Source organism: Neurospora tetrasperma (assembly GCF_000213175.1).
Source record: "Neurospora tetrasperma FGSC 2508 unplaced genomic scaffold NEUTE1scaffold_81, whole genome shotgun sequence".
Taxonomy (NCBI): Eukaryota; Fungi; Ascomycota; class Sordariomycetes; order Sordariales; family Sordariaceae; genus Neurospora; species Neurospora tetrasperma.
Genome location: NW_009799179.1, coordinates 1854632 through 1876580, shown reverse-complemented (window position 1 = coordinate 1876580; position 21949 = coordinate 1854632). Strand labels below are relative to the sequence as shown.

Sequence of the window (21949 nt, the reverse complement as noted above, 5' to 3'; positions counted from 1 at the left end):
GAATGCAATTGTCAATAACATAACCTATCAAGCGACATCTATATACTCTGCACCACTTACTTGCATCCACACACCCCCAGGCACTATCGAGATATCTACAATTTACACTGCAGCTTTTTTTCATGCCCCATTGCCGTCTTCAAATTTTCCGACGTCAACAACAACAACAACGGGCAACACGACCGCTAACCGCCATTGCATCCTTGGCTTAACCCGCAGATCTTTCTTCAGCGACACATCACATTCCCGGTTCTTCTGTCCATCCGAACCTACCTATGCACCAGTTGGACTGTTCGTTTCTCTTGCCCGTCTGTCGCTTGTCTTTCGAAACCGCCTCCCTCCGAAACCCACAGTGAAAAAGACAGCCATTGCACCGCGTCGGCTTGTGATCCTGCATCTGCGCCAGTTGGTTGACCTTTTGCTGCGTGGGCCTCCCTCGCCGTTGGGCCAAGCAATCTCACCGTGGAGCCGGTCGAGTTTGCCACGCGCCCGCCGCGCTCCGCATCTCCAACCACTACCACTCCCGGAAAACAGTAGCGTCCGGTAACTTTTTCTGTTACTATCTAACCCGGCAGCCCAAGGCTCACTCACTTGGCGCGTTGGTCGCCTCGCGAAACCGCGGCAATGGCGGCAATTGTGGCAATCGCTGAGCTGGCTCGGGGGCTTCTCAGTTCAGACTCGAGCTTCGTGAGCGCCGTGAGCGCGCCTACTGATGCGTCCATCGATGCGTCTTCAAATGCGCCGGTGTCGTTGAGCTCGACACCGCCAACCACGGTCTCGCCGGATAACATGTCGCAGATCTCTGATGCCGATGTTAGTGGCAAACCAGATATCGTTTCCGTACCCAGTCTAGAGAGTGCCATCCCTTTGCTAGAGAACGAACAGCAAAACCAAGCTCGCCAACAGTTGCAACAAGAACAACAAGGGGCTGGCCAGGGGATAACAGAGCCCCAACCAGACGCCATTGTTGTGGTTCCCCAACCGCCTGCGGACCCCTCATTGCCCGCTCAACAGCCTGCCCCCGACACAACAGGTCGATTTCCGCGCCGTGCACGAGGCAACAACGCCCCAGTATACAACCTCGCGAGATTGATCGGCACTTATGTGCATGGCAAACGCGCCTCGAAAGGTGACATTGTTCTCCAGAAGAAGCGAAAACCGAAAGGTAGAAAACTACAGGCTCTACTGGCCCAACAGGCTCTCGAAGCTGAGCAGGCTGCTCAGCTGGCCGCTCAGGGCGGAACTCCAGAAAACCCTGCCGCAGACGTACCATCCAGTCAACCAGCAACCCAGGAAACCGACAAGCCCGATTCGAACGCGCCCGCCGACACGCTCACCATCCCGCCCGTCCACGCGCCCGCAGCCCCCGAGCCCACATTTCCCGAATTCGCAGCTAGTCCCGACAAAAATGGCGCCGCTGAAGCACCCGACGCCCCAGCCGAGGAAAATCGCGTGAATCATGAGAGTCTCGACGCGTTGGTGCATGAAGCGCCGCTTGAACTTTCCACAACAACGGCCGAACTGAGCTCGACGACAAAAGCCGATACCGCACAAGACATAAACCTCGACACCTGCGGCACGCTGATTCCCGCCCTGCCAGTCGATGTTCCCGACCATATCCTCGCGATCGCACCGAGCGCAACCAGAAAGCCTGACACGAGGGGAGCCAAGGCAACCGAGAAGGACGTAGTCAAGAGGCCCGTCGGGAGACCCAAGAAACACACCGTGACAAACATCGGCAAAGCAGCCAGGACAGCCCTCGTCGAGACAGCCGAGCCGGCCACTGCCGAAAAAGTTGGGACGAACACTGTCGATGAAGCCGTAACAAGCTCCCCCAAGGAAGCCGTACCCAATGTCGAGAAAGAAGCTGAACGCGGCATCGAAAAAGAAGCGGAACCAAGCGGCACCGAAGATATACAAACAGGTGCATGGGAAGATGTTCCAGCAGAAACAACTGGAGATGTACACACGAGCACAGCCAGCCAAGTCAAAGCAGTCAAAGCGAAGGGTACCAAAACAACGAGAGGCAAGGCAACAAAAGCTGAAACGATCAAAGCCTCAGCTCTAGTCCCTGCCACGCGCAGAGCGACGCGTCATTCGGGCGTGCCCGTTGAAGACCCTATCTTGCCATTGATCACACCGGCATCGGGCAAAAAAGCCAAAACAGCTGAGCCTGCTCTATCTCGTGTCCCACGCGAGCTGAAACGCTTGCGAGATACTAACGAATTCGTTGGTATTGACACGCGTCCGATTCGATACTCTGTATGGAGCAACGGAAAGTATGTCAACGTAACTGAGGAGAAGGAGCCCACTGCACCAGCAAAGAAGAAGGCCAAGGTCGACAGCAGCACAGCTACAGTGCGCGAAGATAGGAAGGATAAGACGGTGGAACCAGAGGCTCCGATGAACACCGACTCTTCTCGTCCAGCTGTCAAGCAAAAGCGCGTCAAGAAGTGGCTTAATAAGGGTCTCTACGCTGGCCAGCAAGCGCCCGAGGACGTTACCAAAAGCCTTACTACGCAAGAGAGGAAGAGGCTCTTGAATATCCCAGAACTCGCGAAGAGTGGCCCACCGAACAAGGTCCTTCCACTGCCGATTTTCAATGGATTGCGGCTGCTCATCGCAGGTCGTGATTTCAAGCTGCCGTTTGATGTCTGCCACCCATTGCCTCCCGGACAGCCCAAGCCCGCGGCATACCGCACCATGACAAAAAGTGAGTATATTATGAGACGGGAACGTCTGATTGCGATTTGAGTGTTTGATGGCTAACCTATCTGTGCCATTTTCTAGACCGTTTTATTGGCCAGGCCGCGGCGATATGGAAGAAGACCCCTCACTTCGAGGATTTTGCGTCCAAGTGTGTATGTACGCCTGAAGACGGATGCGCACAAGACTGCCAGAATCGTGTTATGCTGTACGAGTGCGATGATACCAACTGCAACGTCGGCAAGGAGTTCTGCCAAAACCGGGCTTTCCAGATGCTCACGGAAAGAACCAAGAAAGGAGGTCGTTACCGCATAGGCGTTGAGGTCTTCAAGACCGAAGACAGAGGATATGGTGTGCGTAGCAACCGCTGCTTTGAACCGCATCAGATCATTATGGAGTACACGGGCGAAATCATCACCGACGAGGAGTGTGAACGTCGAATGAATGAGGAGTACAAGAACAACGAGGTGAGTTTTCCCCGGGATTGTTCTGTCATTGCCCCGCAAAGCTCTTATCACTGACATTCATCATAGTGTTACTATCTTATGTCATTCGACCAAAACATGATTATTGACGCAACCACCGGTAGTATCGCGCGGTTCGTCAATCATTCATGCTCCCCTAATTGTCGCATGATCAAATGGATCGTCTCTGGGCAGCCGAGAATGGCGCTTTTTGCGGGTGACCGCCCCATTCAAACCGGCGAGGAGCTAACGTACGACTACAACTTCGACCCCTTCTCCGCTAAGAACGTGCAGAAGTGTTTGTGCGGTGCGCCCAACTGTCGAGGTGTCCTTGGGCCCAAACCTAAGGAAGTGAAGCCGCCCAAGCCTCCAAAGGCAGAGGTCAAAGGCAAGAAAAAGGCTGCTAAAAGGAAGCTCCAAGAGCTCCTAGCCAACGGGATAGAGAATGTTGTAGAGGGCGAGGGGAGGTCACCCAAGAAATTGAAGGTGGGTAACGCCCAAGCCGGCAAAGCGACCGAAGATGCAGCAAAGGGAGCTCCAACATTCGTGTCGCGAAAGGTCTCCAAGGTGTCTGTCAGCGCCAAGTCCAAGGTCGCTTCGGCGAAGACCACCAAGACATTTACTCGGAAAGTCAGCATTGCGACGACGAGAGTTGTCAAATCCTATTCCAAGAAGGGCGCCGCCGCGAAGAGCAAGACGATCACGCTGAAAGCTCCGTCAAAGGGTTCCAGCTTGACCATAGTCGCAGCTGATGCAGCCGGCTCTATCACAGCGGCAGGAACGGCGGGGGCTGAAGAGGAGGTAGGAAACAAAGCTTCCAAGACAGCCAGGGTAACTCCCAAGAATACGCCCAGGGCAAAGAAGATGGCGGACGCTGTCCAAAACACTCCTACTATTGCAGAGGGAGACGACGGCTCGATTTTTGATGTACCATCATCTTCTTCTGCAAGGAAACGCGCCCCCTCTTGGAAAGTGCGCGACTCGGGCGTAAAAAACGTATCATCCCTCTTCAGAAAAGCCAGGAAATCACCTGTCAAGATCAAGGATACTGCCGATCCGGCGGCCAAGTCTACGGCAGCCACCACCAAGATCGTGAAACCGCGCAAGGCTATCACGAAGGGGAAGGTCACAAGACCGGGCAAGGCGATGCCAAAGCTGACCGTTGCTAAGAAGACGGGCAAGTCCGTGGCCAAGCCTGCGACATCAAAGTCTGGCAAGGGATCTGTCAGCACTAAGGGTGCGACCAAGATTCGCCTCGTTAGTAAGGCGGCTGATGGCCAGGATGAAAATGCCGCTCCGGAATTGGTCGAGTAAAGGGAATTAGGCTGGGCAGTTCGTATACTGTTCTTTGATCGGGATGTGTTGTAACGGGCACTCGGTGTCATTGGAGGACGGCGTGTAAGATTCAGAGACATTTCAGGCTTTGGGGAGTGTGGCTAAAGATACAGGAGTTGTGAGTTTGGCTTGGTTACTTGGCTCTGATGTCCTTTTTGTGGTATCTTATGGACGTGTGGTGTCTTTTGGTCCTTGTAGTCATAAAACGGGCGTTTGGCTTTTACATGATTCGTTCATATTTTTCCCCCCTTCTCCTCCTGGCGTCACTTGGTTGCTTGTAGTTTCTAGCTCCCTCATTCAGGCTGAGAGGTGTTGGTTTGCATCTAGAAAATACAATGAGCTGGAATTCACGCTGACTGGGAAGGAAGAAGCGGGCTCATCATTGGTTCGAGAATTCTTACAACAACCTAGCATGAGGAACCAACTCAGGCAGAAATCAACAGCGGGTTTTCTTGATGCCAAGGACGTTCCGCCAGTCTTCCTTTCTTTGAAAAATGATGATCATGTTGTACTCACATTTGTGCTGTTCAAAGGGTATGGTACGTGCCATGACGTCGATCTCCCGCACCTCTCAATATCAACTCCGCGGCCTCATTAGGCGCAGTTCAGTACTGCGACCTCCCTATACATCAAACAGTATAGTGTTCCCGTAACATACTCGGAGAGTCTAACGTAGTCAATGGTACAAAATACCACTTAGTCCGTAAGCCTTGCGTACCTCGCAAGGTCGACGGGCAGTTTAGGGGAGACTGCCAAAGAATGTATATTACAAAGTCCGGTACCAGTTTCCAACGTGCAGATCGTGAGAATTTACCTTTTCCATCAAAGATTATAATAATCGGCCGGGAAGAAGTGGGAATTTTTGGTGGCTTGATATCGTCTGCTTTCAAAGCCTACCTACTCTTTTCAATCATGGAAATTTCGAATTATAATTTTGCTGTCTAGAACCTCAACAGATCCCACAGCGCTACTGGCTGCGGTTTGCGCTACACTAATCATTACACAAAAATACCGGGCTTCGGTGAGTGTGGATTGCCAGGGCCCAATGGCCACTAAGACGGCAGCGTAAATTTTCCACACCTTCTCCTTTTTTTCGATTCTTCTGTGGAAGTGGAAATTCGGAACCTCACCGACGCTGGAGTGGGGCTCTCGCTTCTGCCCGCAACCCCACCTGATTCAAGCAACCAATAGACGGTGGGATTACAGCAACGGAAGGTGGGAATAGGCCAGACCCACCCAGTGTCCGCTCGGCTCTTCATCAGGTCCTGATCCCGTCACGGTCAAGACGGGACGGGTACGTCTCCACAAGAATGGTGGAAAGGACCACATGGACTCCGCTGTACACGTGTGCCCGCTTTCCCATCTTGTCATCCCGCGTCTGCCATCGTCGAGACGGATGGCAATGTTCAGTTTTCACCTTTGCAACGTCGTCTCCTGCGTCATGGCACTTTGGCGCTGTTGCGGCCAATAACCTCACATGGATGTCCGGACATGGCCGAATTCATCAGGCACGTTGGCACGTTGGTCCTATCAAGGTAGCTACCAGCCTCAGCTTGACAACCTGTGCTGAATCGATTTCTTTTCCATGAGATTGCCCCGTATCTCTCCGCTCAGCCAACGGGCAGGAATGTGATTGGACACTCCCGATCCTATCAAGTATCAAGCACCACCTTCAGCTCATCCTCCCCTCCCTTTCCTTTCCTTTCCTTCCCTTCCCCGCAAACTCTCGCAACCCCGCGGAGAAAGACATGACAAGGCTTGAGCAAGGCTACTAATCAAATCCCACAGCACCTCCCCAGGGACTCCAACCCTCGCGCCTAATCCCCCCACACCTTCTCAGAATCAGGATCTCACCTCCGAATATGTAAACGCAACAGGATCAGCTTTCCGCTTTGGCAGTTCCTGGGAGAACATCATCTTCCTTGGCGTCAGAGTACGCTATGCTAGGCATCGTCATCCAAGCAGGGGTAGACATACCTCGGCGCCGCCGAAAACCGTGATTCCGGGACAGGGACAGAAATATCGATAACCTCATTTGGTGTCGGGTAGACGACCGACTACCCTACTATGTGTCACTGGATTTAGCCAGCCTCACGCACTGACAGGTCAATCAGTCAGTTTCTATCGCACCTGGCCGGTTTTGTCGTTGTCGTCGTCGGCGTCGAAGGGTGTCAACGTTTCAACACCCGACCCCGTCCGCCGGTCACCGCCACGCAGCAGCCATCGCCGCGCCTATCACTATCACCAGCAAGGCTCGCCGGCATGAAGCCGGTGCCAATAGATCAACAGACCCTTCCCTTACTGCTGCGCTACCTCAAGGGTTGCCCAAGAGCAGCACGTTGCATGAGACAATAAAGCATCATGGTTTATCTTGTCCACTCCCATACCCTACCATGCACATTTTAACTCAAATCGGAAACCGAGAGGGTGGATGCGAGGAAGGCTGGAAAGAGGGAGGGTGAGGTGCTGCAGCGTAGGAATAGCCTCATCATACCGCACCTCAACAAGTGCCGTGAGGCTGGCGGCGTCGCCCGCGCGGAACGCGGCAATGCGCCTAGTATCAATCCAAAGCGGCTGTCATGGATTAGCAGGAACCAAAAGCACATTTTTGACATTGCCAGTCTTGGCAACATGCTCAACCCAACCCATTTAATCCATGCTGAGCTGGAACTGGATCAATGAGATGTGTGATTTGCGTCGGTGGCAGCAGCGGTCCAGAAAATCAAGATCAACACACAAGAAGAAAAGGCCAGAGAGAGTAAATTATCAACATACGTACCTACCCACGTGCTACCTACATGTTTGGATAGTGGGGAAGTTACCCCTCTCAGACACAACAACAAAAACGACAACAGCAAGAGAATTGACGGTACGGTACCTCTAGGTGGGGCCGTTGGGTGAGATGAAAAACGTGTCTCATGTGCTCAGGAAACAAGCGCGGGGAGAGAGAGAGGGTGGTGTGCTGCGCCGCTATTCCATGTAACGGTGGGTTGTTGAAAGTGAATTAGGCACGTCACCACTTATCCAAGGGAACGAATAACATGGGGCCGACTCCCTCTCTTTCTCTCTTCAGGTACTGTATGTCTATTCAAAGTTTCAGTCCATGAGAGATGTCTTTCGGATAAGGTGTTGCGTACCTCTAAGGGTCCAGGATGACCGACATAACGACCAGTAGTAATCTGCAGCCAAAATGCAATGTCCTGCATGCAGGTGTGATACCCCAAGCAACATGGTAGCCATGATGTGCTTGTAACACTTCTAACTATAGTGTGGATTGGCGCGCTATCCAGTAGACGTAGGTTGCAAAGGTAGATGCTTCATGTGTAGTTCACACACACGGCATGAGTGTTGGTGATGCCCGTGGTGTTTGGTGGGTTGCAGCGACACTGTGACACATTTGTGCAGCACTGCAGTCCCTACCTAATGTGTCATTCTGGGTGAGCCGCGATGCACAGCAGCAACCTAAGTATGCATGTCATGTAAAAGGTTGTTTCAGTCGATTTGCTGGATGGAGATCCCGTAGAATATGGTTCTATAGGGGGCTTACACTTGGATGCTGGGATGTAGCGAAGTTTCGAACTATCTATCTGAACTCGGTAAATAACTTGAGAGGAAACTAACGTTGATGCCAGTTCCTTTTCTTTTATTTGTTTTGAGTTTTTAAGGGGCAGAATCGGGGGGTGGGAGGGAGGGGGGAAGCACCACAGGCTGAGGAAATCTAAGTGACCTAGATCTCTGGAACTCTGGTAATTGTAGGGACTGCTAACCAGGGAGCATGCAATACTGTTTAGTTTAACCTAGAAGAGATCACTGGGCTTTAGGGAGCTTTTAGTGAGGGGTGTAGGTCACAATACATGTATAGTTACTTCCACGATCAGCGACGCTGTATTTACATATGTATGACAGACTGAATGAAACGTTTGTAGATAAGCAAAAGGCAGTTCTAACTCCTCGCTCTGAACTCGCTTTTCCGTGGGCCTGAGCCACCGTTTATCCATCCTTTTCCAGCATTGGTACTGTGATCCGGACCATTGAACTTCCTGATAATCGCCCTCAGAGTCTCGCTCTGAGCCGTGCAAGAGAAAGAAAAAACAAAAGAAATAGAAGGACAAAACCCAGATTCTAGCAGATGGTGTAAAAGAGTGTTGCAACAGAAGCCCGTATCGTCGTGTAATCCTTTCTTCATATGACCTGTGACTTGTTGTATTTAAAACAGTCATGCGCTATTGAGCATCAGATCCTCATCTGCCGGGGTTATATTCGATGGTAGTGACCGTGCAAGATGAGCAACGTCTATGTTGGCAGTCGGGGCAATATTCATCGATATCAATGTTAAGAGGCCCAAAGCGACAGGAGCTCTATATGAACAAGCTGTTAAAAGCCGGCGCTTCACAGACGGGCGTACCAGGGATCACCACTTACGCAGTACCAGACGGTTTTGGTCTTTGAGCCAGATCCTGGAGCACCACTGTGCTTGCCTCCAGAGGAGCTGGAGGTCTTGCTGGAAGAAGAAGTCGAGTGTCTGCCCATCTTGTCGAAGTGTGATTGTTGAGTGAATGTGAAGGGGGAAGCCAGTGTCTTGAAGGGATTGGAGGTGAGAGGATCAGAATTTTGGGAAGACCACAGCGTGAACTGGCTTTGAACTTGGTAGAAGATGTTCTTTGTATGTCTTGAGGATTCACAGAGAGAACACTGAAGGGTGAGGATGATAATGATGAAAGCTATATGGGAATGGTGACTCGATAAAGGGAAGTCATGATGGATATTATACTCATCCATTGCCCACAAGAGTCGCAAATGGACAGGCACAAACACTCACGTCAAATCTCCAAATGCCTTATTCTAAACTAAGCCATGGAATCCATTCAACCTCAGAGGCTTCGGGACCAGTGAACAAGTAACACCGGTACGCCTTGCGCTGTGGAATTTCCATGACGGCCATACCCACAGGACGATTGGGTGTTTGAGGATCTGATATGGGAGCATAGTGCTCTCAGATGGTACAAAGACGACATCGACGGTCGTTGGCAGTGTAGTCCCGGTGAAGTGTCTCCACTCCTGGGCTCTGCCACTTGCTCAAGGCAAGGACTCATACTAACGAGCGGCCTGTCCGTCATTCCATGGAAAACAGTTTGTTCGAATCCACCAGATTGGACAACCATTGGTGATCGTTGAGCCGTCGTTAGGCTTATGGAACAGTTCTCGGTCAGTGTAATGAAATCCCAGGCGACGCAAGTAAAAAGCAACGTAGAGACGATTGTGTGCCGGCGTAGAGCCCGTACACAACGAGCAGCCGTAACAAATTCCGGTGGTAAGGTAAGAGATGCCGAGCCGACTTGCCCCAAAAAGTAAGGTATATTGGTAACTTCCAGAGCCAGACTGCCGGTCTCGAGAGGAAATCCCTTCACGCCTGAATCTGAAGAGTAGACAGTCTCTTGTCCTCGACATCCCTGCCGGCTCACTTGTCGGTGTTGCCGGCGTGGGGTCGGATTGACGTCGGCGGAAGTGATGTGATGAAGTTCTTGGCTTTGTAGTCGAAACAAAAGAAACAAAACCTGGTTTTATTCAGTCAACGACGTTAATTCAATCTTTTCTTTTTGGACTGGGTAAGGGAAGCCTTGGAGATGCAGACCTCTACCCCCACCCCCGTGACCGTGAGCGACGGCATGCGGCTCTGCATACCGACACGTGGGAAAGTACACTCGTACTGCATGTGTAGGTACATACCGCATTCAGCTTAGGTCTAGACCTTGCATACATGTGAATAATACATCTATTTCAGAAACAGACTGAATACAATACAGGACGTTACATACCTTGGCTCAGCTGTGTCAAAAGTTTCGTGCGGCCTTCCGTCATCCAGTCAACGGCGCAAAGGCCCTGGCGGTGGTGCCATGACATCTCGTTCGCCCTTTCTGCCTTGAGGTAAGTGAGTGCAGAATCTGCACTTTTCTCCTAGACTCTTCAACACTGCCACGAGCTTCCCATTGCCCGCCATCATCATTCTATACGTCCGAATCGTCCATCCTCACCGACCAAATTTCTCGATTTCATCATAACCCTGCCGTGCCACCGGCACACCACTCCTGACGCGAGCGCGTCAATTCTGCGAATTGCTCGTTTCGCTTTTCCTCCGTTGGCAGATGACCGCCTGCAATACCCAACCTGCGCATGTAACCAGAGGGCAGTGCTGACCGGACCTACCACCTGCCCAGACAGTGAGCCCGGCTCCAGCGCAACCATACTCCTTCCTGCTAATACCAGCCACAACCGCACACTTCTGCCTTACTTGAACGTTACTTCCCCCTCTTCGCCCATTACCCTCCGACCAGCGCTGCATTCCGCCGACTCAATAGTGAGCGAGCAGAGGTACAAATTGCGGCTCCGCGGGTAACTCTGTGACTCTCCGGCTCCGTGACGACAAAGATTCAGTTATTGGAGGGTATCGACCGTAAAGAACATACCGGGATCAAAGAATGGCTACTGTAGCACCAACAAATGACACCCCATGTCTTCGGATGACTTTCAACTGCCTCATGGAAGCCATGCGGGCTGCCCATCATTTGAGCAAAAGAGGCATACATGCCCTCGCACTACCATGGAAGACTGTCTTCTGTGATATTCTCGACGAACATTGTGGATAAGGCATATGCCGGCTAGGGCCTTGCCCTCAAATCGGATACCTCTTGTGTCATGGTCGGACTCGAATTGCGACAAGGAAAGATCAAGTGACCATAACGGACGTCGGCCCCGACACTTCGTCTCGATTGAACAGGTCAGGCCGCGGTAATTGAGCGCATGTCGATGGTACCCATTCGTTGGGTGTTGGACTTCACCCCATGTCTCATACTCTCTATGCTTATAAGCGGAAGGACACTTGATAAGAAATAGTCTGCGAAGAGAACAAGGCAAACAAATGGTGAGTTTTCTGCGACAAAAAAGGGAGAAACTGACCACAACAGATGAATGGTTTCGTTTACCTAATCGGTTGGTCCATACTCGCTGCTTCGGGTCGTGACCACAGATGACGAGTGGTTTCAATGACAGACCCTGGTTGAGGGCAAGAAGCTACCCCGATGAGAGAGCAGTTGTGGAAGGAAATGAGGAAGAGACGACAAGTAGTTGAGTTTCATACTTGCATCCTAAAGAATCCCTTAGCCACGACTTGAGACGGAAATTCGGCGCAGGCATAATTCCTTGTCACAGTAAACCGCTTCATGGACCAACTTACTTGTTGTCGACGAACAGATCGACCGGACATTCAGGCCTGAAGTAAGATTACGGTATAATCAACGGGAGGCAAGCAATCCCAGCTTGGACTGGCTTCAGGTAAGCTATTTCCTTCTGACTTTTCGTTTTTCGGCAAGATGACCCTGTTCGAGCCCCGAATGTGGCTACTAAGTCTTTTTAGTAGATGGTTCTCGATGGCAAGGTGAACAACTTACCTTGGGAGGTACAGTAAGAGTCGAAAAATACTGTCACCCCTTAGTCTATTAGATGTGTGGCGGTGGGCGACTGTATTTCTTATGATTATGAGTTTATTTCCTTTCTAGTTGTCGAGATTCTGCTGTCCCAAAGGTCACCCTTGCTATGACCCAACTTTCAATTTTATACATTATGAGGCTCTTTCTCAATTTGAGGCTCTGCGGAAAGTGCCTGATTTCCATGTTGCCTCGGGCATAAGATCTCATGTTTTCTCTCATGATCTGAAGACAATCATATGGAGCCACTTACAAAACAGCCTAGAGCTGCAACTACTGCCCCCCTTTCAACACATGTTACCCCATTCGGTAGCGCGGCGACCAAAGGGGATGTTGTATACTGAAACATGTCGAAGACATGGGGCTCTCCTAGACCTCAATGAGGGCCATGAAGAAAATATATGGCCGTTCTGTTCAACATTATAACCGACACTCGAAGGAATACCGAAATCTCGACAGGTAATGGGTAAGGCGTCAGGTCAAAGACCATATGGACTTCATCTTGCCACAGGACTCTCGATAACCACTGGCTGGATGCTGCCTTGACGAGTATACATTCGACGAATTTCACCGCTGGGTTGCAATGACTCTCAGCAGCTCCCTGGTGAATTCGGTAACAACACGGAGCCGCGCGTCTCGCGGGGAACTAATGATTACATGATAAACAGAAGCTTTGACACCTTGTCCAGACTGCCCAGTGCATAATGTTGGATTGGCCTTTGAAGACGAACGGATGGTCCGTGTTCTCACGTTTCCTCCCGTTGGTCATCAGAACTAAAGTAGTTTTGCCAAAATGTTCGGTTAAGAAGTTGCTAACTCTCTTCATCGCTTTAGCCGAGTTACTATTCTCAATGAATGGTTACAAACCACTACTCTTGCCAAGCCGAGCCCGAACTCATTGAGTGGATTCGGGATGTTGGCTAAACTTGGTCATCTTCGACCATTAGGGCCAAACGCATGTTACCTTCAAAGGTCTTGAATAGAGCTTCAACTTTACAAGCCGTCTAAACACCAACTTAACATCTGTATCCACCTAGGTATGTCGAGGATTCAGGTTGCTGTTGCGAGCCAACCTCCTAAATTGTTTTCAACCTAAGACATACCACCCGTAACAGTTGGTGTCTGCCTACGCTGAGGCCCTGGCAGAACCAACAGCCACGATGCCTTGTAGATGCCAATTTTGCAATTGGGCCATGGCAGCTCTTTACTCTCATTATCTGGTGCGTTGATATTGGCCGGAATGCTTAACTGTAAACGGCACTTCAGTTGTTGTTCCATGAGCATGCCGGGCGTTGTTACGCTAATTACCACCGTTATCCCTTGGACTCACTCAATGGATCAGTGCACACTTGTGATTCTGTGAATCTCAAGAGTACTTCCTCTCCGTTTTCTTCAACATGAAGTAAACCTACCTAGTCGTTACTGACATGAAGTGGAAGGTCATGCTCGCTGTAGGTGATGGCGCTGAAGCTAAGTAACTAATACATAGAGGTAGGTGTAGGTAAGGTACCTTAACTTACCATTTCCGGTTTGGGCCCCCAGTGCCCTCAATCTGCGACCAACGGTGTGGGTCCCCGGCTCTTGCGCAGGCACTGGACGGGCCCCTACGGGGCTGATCTCCCCGCTGCGGCCAGGGGCCAGGGCAGGTTTCCAAACCGGTTCCAACAGATGTGCGTTGAAAGACTGGATGATCCAATGTCTTGCATTGTCCAACCGAAGCAAACCTCCGATCTAACTTATGGCATTTCATCTTTGAGCGCATCCTTGGACGCCGTCGCGAGATCTGTCCAGACCAACGGCAGCGACCAACATACGGCGTCGTAACTAAACGCTGCGGTCCCCTCCGAACGACGGCGATTCTCATATGAGCAGGCGGTATTCCACTTGCCTCCTGAAATATCGCCCTCCGTCCGCTTTCTGTCATCCCGCCGCGCCAACTCCTCCTGCCGACCGACCATTGCGATTGACACCTTTCATTCCACATCATCAGCAGCCTGATGCACTAGCCTGCGTATAAGCGAATAAACGCCCCAACCCGTACCTCGTTCGTCCGAAGCGCCACCGACGACCCTGATCGCTGACTTTCGACCCATATATCCCATTGCGCTACGACAACACCACATTCCATGCCTCGAGGGTTGGGGACGAAATGAGTTCCGTTCGAGCGCGCCGGTCCGAGACGAGATGGGTGACGCGATTTATGCCTGTTTTTCTAGCCGTCTGTTTCGGTCTGACAACATACACCACGGCCAAGAGAGTCTGCGGTACGTCCCTGGTTGTTTTCCCCAATCTCCAACTTCCACTTCAACAACTGCTCTCTGTCCCCGTGTGATGTCACCCAGCATGTTCCCTCCCCGACAGATGTGGAGCTCCTGCAAGTCCGTCTGACGCGGAGCTTTTCCACTGACCGGAACCCTTTCACAGTGGATCACTTCCTCCATAGGAGTCAACAACCCAGCGCTGCGATCGCATTCCTCGTCTTCTACCTCGTCACTTTCACGTTCATGCTTTTGACCTATATACGATTATTCCTGGTTATTCAACTAAACCCCGGCGTTGTTCCCCTCGGGCAGCGAGCGATATGGCGGTTGGAAAAAGAAGAAAAAGAGAAACCAAGTTGGCGACGGCACAAGCATAAACAGACCGGCGATATAGAGGCCAACGCCTACAGTAATGTCGGGCCAGACGATGACCCTGATAGCCCTGGGCTCGAGTCCTTTTACAGCAAAGACGTTTTTCTCTGCGAATCAGACGGAAAGCCGCGATGGTGTCACAGTTGTTGCACCTGGAAGCCAGACAGGGCGCATCACTGCAGTGAAATCGATCGATGCGTCAAGAAGATGGATCACTATTGCCCGTGGGTTGGGGGAATCGTGGGTGAGACGTGTAAGTGGAAAGAAATCATCGATGTATCTGATGGCGGACTCGGCTAATTCTGGTGCGCAGCGTTTAAGTACTTCATCCAGTTCACGTTTTACGCATCGCTTTGCTCCATAGTAGTTATCACTGCTTGCGCTGTTTGCACGAGACAACGACTTCATACCGGTCACGGCCTTGATGGTTTTGTGGTCGCCATATTGGCTTTATCCGGCCTTCTGGGATTTTTTGCCGTAACCATGTTCATCACTTCCGCGCGATATGCGCTGCAGAACATGACAAACATCGACTACCTCAAGTCCAAAAACTTCGTACATAACCTCGCCATTCGGGTCCCGAGAGGCATCCAATCTTGTGAAAAGTACAAGGTCGTCACATATCCGATATCGAAATCCGGAGACTTGGCCACTCCATTACCTGGAGACGTCGGTGCAAGAGGCGTGGCCAATGAGAGGGATATGCTCGCAACGCGCACCTTTGCTGTCGTGAAAACCGAGCTGGGCGAGAACCCGTGGGATCTAGGCTTCTATCGAAACTGGAAATCCGTCATGGGCAACAGCATCATTGACTGGCTACTGCCCCTCAAGGACTCACCTTGCGCAACGTACGAGAACAATGAGAGCTTCTACGAAATGGGCCCCATATATCTGCGAGTGCGAGAAAGGTTCAGGCTTCCGCACCTAACCGACGACGAGAAGGGGTTTACCACATCGAAGAAAGAGTTGTCGTCGAAATCACAGGCCAAGGAGAGGAAACAAAAGAAGCAGGAGCAGGGATCACAGGACCGGGCCCATGGGTCGGCCAACTTGTGATCAACTTCAACTTATTAATCTAGATACCCCCTTCCATTTGTCTACGCTCTCTATTTACCATACTATTTTGGTTTCTGGACTTTTGCCGGCGCTCAGCGAAGGGCCCGGCGGTCATGTTTCTTTTACTTTTGATTAGATACTTTAATGCTGGCTTACGGTCGGCACTCATGTATGGTGTCGAACTGCTATTTCTCCGGGTATGAGCAGGTAGTGTTTCGAGGCTCTTTCTTCCTTTCACCAACGAAGTCAGGTACTGTTTCTATACAACTTCCCAGGAGACTCCCCTTTGTGGAAATCTCTGCAGTGACATTACCCTCTCTATCCACACGAATCATTTTTTTCTAGCCGGCCGAGCACAGTCCTTGTTGCTACCCATATTATGCAAAGTGGAAGTTCGATATCGTTGAACGTAAAGATCAGAAGCATAGCGCTTGTTGCAATTGCAATCATGCAGTGCCGCTGCTTGATTCCTACCTTACCGACTCCAATATGGTAAGCCCTGCGTACTTGATCTCAATAGCGTGATGCAACCCCAGTGGAACTCTGATAGACCAACCGAAGGAAATCCGAGTGCAATCTAGAGGACGAGTGATAACCGATGATAACAGAAAATGATGCATCGTGCGAACTGGTGGTATCGTAGGGTTCATTGCATCGTATAACCCCCACGTGTGGAACATATGGTAACTCAGTATGTATGCAGGTGGTGAGTTGTCATTTGGGTTCAAGTTCCCCATTCTCAGGTTGCGTAGAGATGAGTATCAGAGATCATTTGTCTGTAGTATCTCGTTCGTTCTTTCTCCAGGGCAGGACTAACGTCGCTCATCGAACGTGTGATGGACCATGCGCATTTGCTTGTAGACGATTGTATGTTCAAAGCACATACTTCTAGCCGCGACTTCGGCATAGTATAACTGGTTGAGATCCCTGTCGTCGTGATGCCGTGAGGTGGTGTTGATACGTGATGGTAGCCCAGGACTTCGAGTTTACCAAGACAAGAGCAGTCGGCAAGGTGCCTAGGTATCCCCGCGCGCAAGTCCCTACAACAATACATTAGATATCTTGAACGCAACATCGATAGGATCCGTTCATGTAACCCGCCTTCCCCCCTGCCCCCGCCCGCGCCTTACTAGGCGATGTAGGCATTGTCGTGTTTGGGCAGAATACTGTATTGTGGACCGTTCTGTTCTGCCACATCAACTTCAGGTCAGGTGTACATGTCTAGTGTATCTCGCATATGCGGGAAGGGGCCCTTTTGGACTGAAGGGTTGGGCTAAAACGCGGGATGACTTCGCGGCTCTGCATTTCATTTCGATGATCATTTACCATTAACCGTCCCCATCATTTACCACCTCTAGCTAACTGGAGTTGGCACAGCAGAGTCGTGACCTGCAGGGTGGGACTCCCGCACGTGGGGATCTCATCACTGATAGGCGCGGATGTACCTATCGAGTTACCCGCTGTGGGGGACCTCCCGGCTCGAACTTCCTCCGATCCTGTCAGCTTCCAAACAGTTTCCACAGGGCAGTCTGGACACTGGACTACGCGGCGATTCCCACCTTACCTTAGCGCGCTTTTGCTCCGTTCGACGTGACTTCGGCACTCTCACAACCACCCGTCGCGACGCCGTCTTCATGCGCCTCCGTCACCGATGAACGTCTCTCGGCCATCCGCGATCACCACGACTCTGACTGCCGTAGCCGGCCCGTCTTCATAGCCCGCCCGACCGAATGAAAATGACGACACCCTTGGCTGTCCATTCCGCCCATACGCTGCCATGTCGTCACCGCCCCATATGCAGTCCTTTCGCGACTTGTCTCCCGCGGGCGCTCCCGGCATGAAGCGTTCACGGTTCACGTATCGTCACATCCAGCAACTCGCTGCCTCGAGTACTTCGTGTCCGCTCAGGGTCATCGCTCACCTGGATCTCGATTGCTTCTACGCTCAGGTAGAAATGGTGCGACTAGGGATACCAGACGACAAGCCCGTTGCCGTTCAGCAATGGTAAACCCAGTCTCCAATCGTGCCCATTGGGCATTCTCTGACGTCAAACTGACCTTGTATAGGCAGGGATTGATTGCAGTCAACTATCCTGCTCGTAGCTTTGGCATCGGCCGGCATTGCAACGTGTCGGAAGCAAAAAAGCTCTGCCCGGATCTTATACACCAACACGTTGCAACATGGAGAGAAGGCGATGCCAAGTGGGATTACCACCCGGATGCCGCGGCCAACATGGCGACGCACAAAGTGTCCTTAGACCCTTACCGACTTGAATCCCGTAAGATTCTGGCTATCATCAAGGAAGAACTCCCACCTCATCTTCAAAAGGTGGAGAAAGCGAGCATCGATGAGCTGTTTATGGACCTCTCGGCACAGGTGCACACTATCCTGATCGAACGTTTTCCCGAGCTTGCCAACCCTCCCCCATACGATGACCCGACCGAGATGCTGCCCATGCCATCCATCACCGCTCTCGACTGGCAGGCTGATGCGCTGGTAGACCTGCCAGACGAAAATGCTGAACTTGAGGATCCGGACTGGGACGACGTGGCTATTCTTATAGGCTCGGAAATTGTGCGCAAGGTGCGGATAGCCATCAAAGATAAGCTTGGATACACGTGCTCCGCAGGTGTAGCCTGTAATAAGCTGTTGAGCAAGTTGGGCTCGGCCTACCGAAAGCCCAACCAACAGACGGTGCTTCGGAATCGTTCAATTCAACATTTTCTGTCCGACTTCAAGTTCACAAAGATGCGGAACCTTGGCGGCAAGCTGGGCGAACAAATCAGTCAGATGTTTCACACAGACACGGTCAAAGACTTGCTCAGTGCTTCGGTGGAGCAGCTAAAATCGAAGCTAGGCGATGACACAGGCGTTTGGGTCTACAACACCGTGCGTGGGATCGATACCAGCGAGGTAAACCCGCGCGTCCACATCAAGTCAATGCTGTCGGCCAAGTCCTTCCGTCCCAGTATAACCTCCTTCGAGCAGGCTGTTAGATGGCTGCGCATTTTTGCCGCTGACATTTTTTCCCGGTTGGTCGAAGAAGGCGTTTTGGAAAACAAGCGGAGGCCTAAGACCATCAATCTTCATCACCGTCACGGTACTCAAACCCGGTCACGTCAGGGTCCTATCCCTCAAGGCCGTAAGCTCGACGAAGAGAGTTTGCTAGAGCTGGCCAGGAACCTGTTAAGCCAGATTGTTTCCGAGGGTCAAGTTTGGCCATGTTCCAACCTCGGCCTTAGCGTTGGAGGATTTGAGGATGGTGTTACTGGAAACATGGGCATCGGCGCTTTCTTGTTGAAGGGCGAGGAGGCCCAGGCAAGCAAGATGGCGTCAGGGACAGCGACGGTTGACTCTGAAATCGAGATCCGCCCGGCAGAGAAGCGAAGGCGCCTGGATAACGGCGGGATAGAACGGTTTTTCGCAAAGAGAGAGTTATCCCACGGCGCTAATTCTGGGTTGGGCTCCGACGATACGGCCATCAGTGGTCAAAGCGGTCAAAGGTTGGGCACACTGAAAGAGGAGGTCATGTCAGGTGAGCCGGCCGGTTCAGAGGGGGTGGGCAAAGGCGATGAGGTATATAACGGGAAGTCTGAATCAGAACCCGGCCCAATCATCACATTGACGTGCTCGCGATGCAACGCCAGCCTCGATAGCCCCGAGGAACTGCAAAGCCATCAGGACTGGCATTTTGCCAAAGAGCTCCAAGAACAAGAACGTGTCAGCCAGACATTCGTCAATCAGCCATCAGCGTCTAGCTCGCGTGCCGGCAATCCAAAATCCACAAGCACGACGCCGAAGCGACAAGGTAGACCGAAGAAGGTCGAGCGCGGGCAAAGCAAACTCAAGTTCGGTTGAACAGACTATCGTGATTTTCATGACACGATGCCCTGAAACCGGCAAAGTGACATGAGCGCACAGGTGGAGAATTCAATGCATGAATCCACAACACGACGCTTGATATCAAAAGGTGCCTCTGACCGAGCTATTCAAGATTGCACATGCAGTCTTTGTGGAGGACGGTTTGCTCTTCAGATTCGCTGCAGGTGTTCGTCTTCAGCTGCGCGACGGGATTGACTACGGCATCTCACCAAAGTCTGCGTTCTGGCGGTGACCGAGAATCCAGGGACAAACCAATCAATGCTTGCACAGATCCACGATTCCCTTCTGGCAGTTAATGGGTGGTAACGGGTCGGCAGTCTCACTTCCGAAAATCTCGTGAAGCACATTTTCTTGCTACATGGCAGCCGAATTTATGGGGAGGCTATCAAGCTCCTATACTCGTTGGAACCGCCCCCCCCCCCCGGAAGATAAAACTTCAATCTGCGCGCAACGAGTTGAGCTCGTGAGTGTTGCTGCTCGATTTCCTGACAGGTCACTGAGAGACTTGTAAGTTTAAGGGACTTCCACGAAAGCATCGGGAGATTGTTATGGCAAACATGAACCACGACGGAAGCAAGAAAGCTCCAGACAAACGGACAGAAAGTGTCGTCAATGTCTGTCTCTGATTTGGCGGCCAGATGCTCGTCATGATCGGGGCCCTGTATGACAAACTGGCGGAGACGGCATGTGCCCCTTTGGTTGGTACATCAAAATAAAAATACGACGCAGGAGCATGTTCTGCACTAGGGTTACTTGCCGATGTGGGAGGAAAAGATCAATTCGGCCATGATAGCTAGGGGCAGTGAGCGTGCTCAGAGCCAAACGGTCGCCTTGTTGTCGAGCTTACACCCTCACCAACCGAAGCGTCGGACAAAGCTGATTGGCTGCGGGGAGACCCCATCTCATGCGGCAGCTTGCGGCGTTGCAGAAAGGTTGGGCTTCCAGACTTCCAGACGCATTGATACCCGATTGTTGCCAGAACCCGCCCGTTCCCAGATCCATTGCTTCCCCAACGCGTCTCCATCACGAAGCCCACTAGAAAGTATCTTCACACAGCCTTTCACTAGCCCAATCTGTCTTAAATGCATTTCAACCCGCGTGGAAGAAGCTACGGCATGGGCATAGGTCATAATTCCACATACGACGTCGGCGACCCATTGGTATGAGGAAACCATGTCGGATGCTCGAAATGATTTCTTGAATTCTTGTACTCACACATGTCACGGCGACGAAGCGACTCTTTCATCCATGTGCCACCTTCAGCCCATCAGCCAGCACTGTCTGGCGTCTGGCCCCGACCCTTCAGCTTTCGATATGTAATCACATTGGTTGTCCATCTCTTGCCAACCATCACCATAGGCTTGCCGCCTAAATATTGAGTGCCATATGGCAGTGACTTTGCGAAGACCGCCTCGATTCTACGCAAGACATCCAGGCCCGTCGGTAGACGACCTCATGGCACCACACAGTAGTAGACATTTGAGGTCGTTTTGTTCCTTATGTATAAATCCGAAATGTCTTCAATTAACACCAACATTTGTGGTATGATTTTCTCAACGAATGGCTTTATTGATTCCGTCTGAAGTCAGGCCTTCATTGTCCCCACATTCAGTTTATCTTTGCGCACCCGGTCGAGCTCATGTTTTGCGCCCTTGACGCCCAAACGGGTCACCGAATACCCACTACCAAAACAGCGGCCTTCCTTGCGTTCACCTTGACGCTGGAAAATCTTTACAGTATGTATGGCGTTGGCAGCGCTCTGTGTCCATTTCTTTCTTGACTGGTGCGAGTTACCACCGAGGGTTGACGCCTGCGGTTGATTAATTGGCACCCACACCTCCGCGTGCGATTGTGGCGTTTCCACAACAACCCACACAGCCAATAATGGAAGTCAAAAAACAACGCCAGCCTCATCACCAGGTTTGACTTCTGACTGTTTGCACTACTTGGTAATTGGCACTGGGGTCTCCAGTCTGGAAGGCCGATTGTTGACACCTATAATCCCTCAAGGCGCAAAGCGCACTCTGGCAGGTGACGGCGTCTAGTAGGGTCGCTCCTAGGTACCAAGTGCACCTTTTCCGCCAATGTATAGTGTAGCAGGTTAACGACTCCATTATCACCTGTCGACAATGGGCAAAGGTTGACTTTCGACCTGAAGCGATTTCAAGCATACCTTCCACTCCACAGACTTACAGCCCAACGCTTGCCAATCTTCACACCGCAATTTTTTTCTCTCTCCTGAGCCTGTACGCCTTTGTGTCTTCCATCAGCACTGGCATCGTCCATTGCTCCATCCGCCCTCCCCCGTCCTTGGGCTATCTCGAGTCGTTTTTCAGTGGTTGGCAGGACTGCCTCTTTCGCTTGCTGCAGCCCCTAAAGGCAGTAGCCCACA

At 51.6% G+C, this 21949-nt stretch overlaps 4 protein-coding genes across 4 annotated transcripts; 3 read left to right on the top strand and 1 right to left on the bottom strand.

The window, feature by feature from the left end:
* Positions 1-789: 789 nt before the first annotated feature.
* NEUTE1DRAFT_125465 (uncharacterized protein) lies at positions 790-4484 on the top strand (the record flags this gene model as incomplete). Its single annotated transcript, XM_009857162.1, has 4 exons — positions 790-2713; positions 2791-3029; positions 3093-3173; positions 3240-4484. 4 exons carry the CDS (start codon positions 790-792, stop codon positions 4482-4484), a joined length of 3489 nt encoding a protein of 1162 aa, XP_009855464.1.
* A 4262-nt stretch (positions 4485-8746) lies between these two features.
* Positions 8747-9035, bottom strand: NEUTE1DRAFT_51791 (uncharacterized protein; the record flags this gene model as incomplete). Its single annotated transcript, XM_009857134.1, has 2 exons — positions 8747-8863; positions 8928-9035. 2 exons carry the CDS (start codon positions 9033-9035, stop codon positions 8747-8749), a joined length of 225 nt encoding a protein of 74 aa, XP_009855436.1.
* Positions 9036-14135: 5100 nt separating this feature from the next.
* Positions 14136-15675, top strand: NEUTE1DRAFT_54732 (uncharacterized protein; the record flags this gene model as incomplete). Its single annotated transcript, XM_009857160.1, has 3 exons — positions 14136-14250; positions 14411-14872; positions 14933-15675. The coding sequence occupies 3 exons, from the start codon at positions 14136-14138 to the stop codon at positions 15673-15675; spliced, it is 1320 nt and encodes a 439-aa protein (XP_009855462.1).
* Positions 15676-17452: 1777 nt separating this feature from the next.
* On the top strand, positions 17453-19533 carry NEUTE1DRAFT_149518 (uncharacterized protein; the record flags this gene model as incomplete). Its single annotated transcript, XM_009857159.1, has 2 exons — positions 17453-17679; positions 17742-19533. 2 exons carry the CDS (start codon positions 17453-17455, stop codon positions 19531-19533), a joined length of 2019 nt encoding a protein of 672 aa, XP_009855461.1.
* Between the last annotated feature and the right edge of the window lie 2416 nt (positions 19534-21949).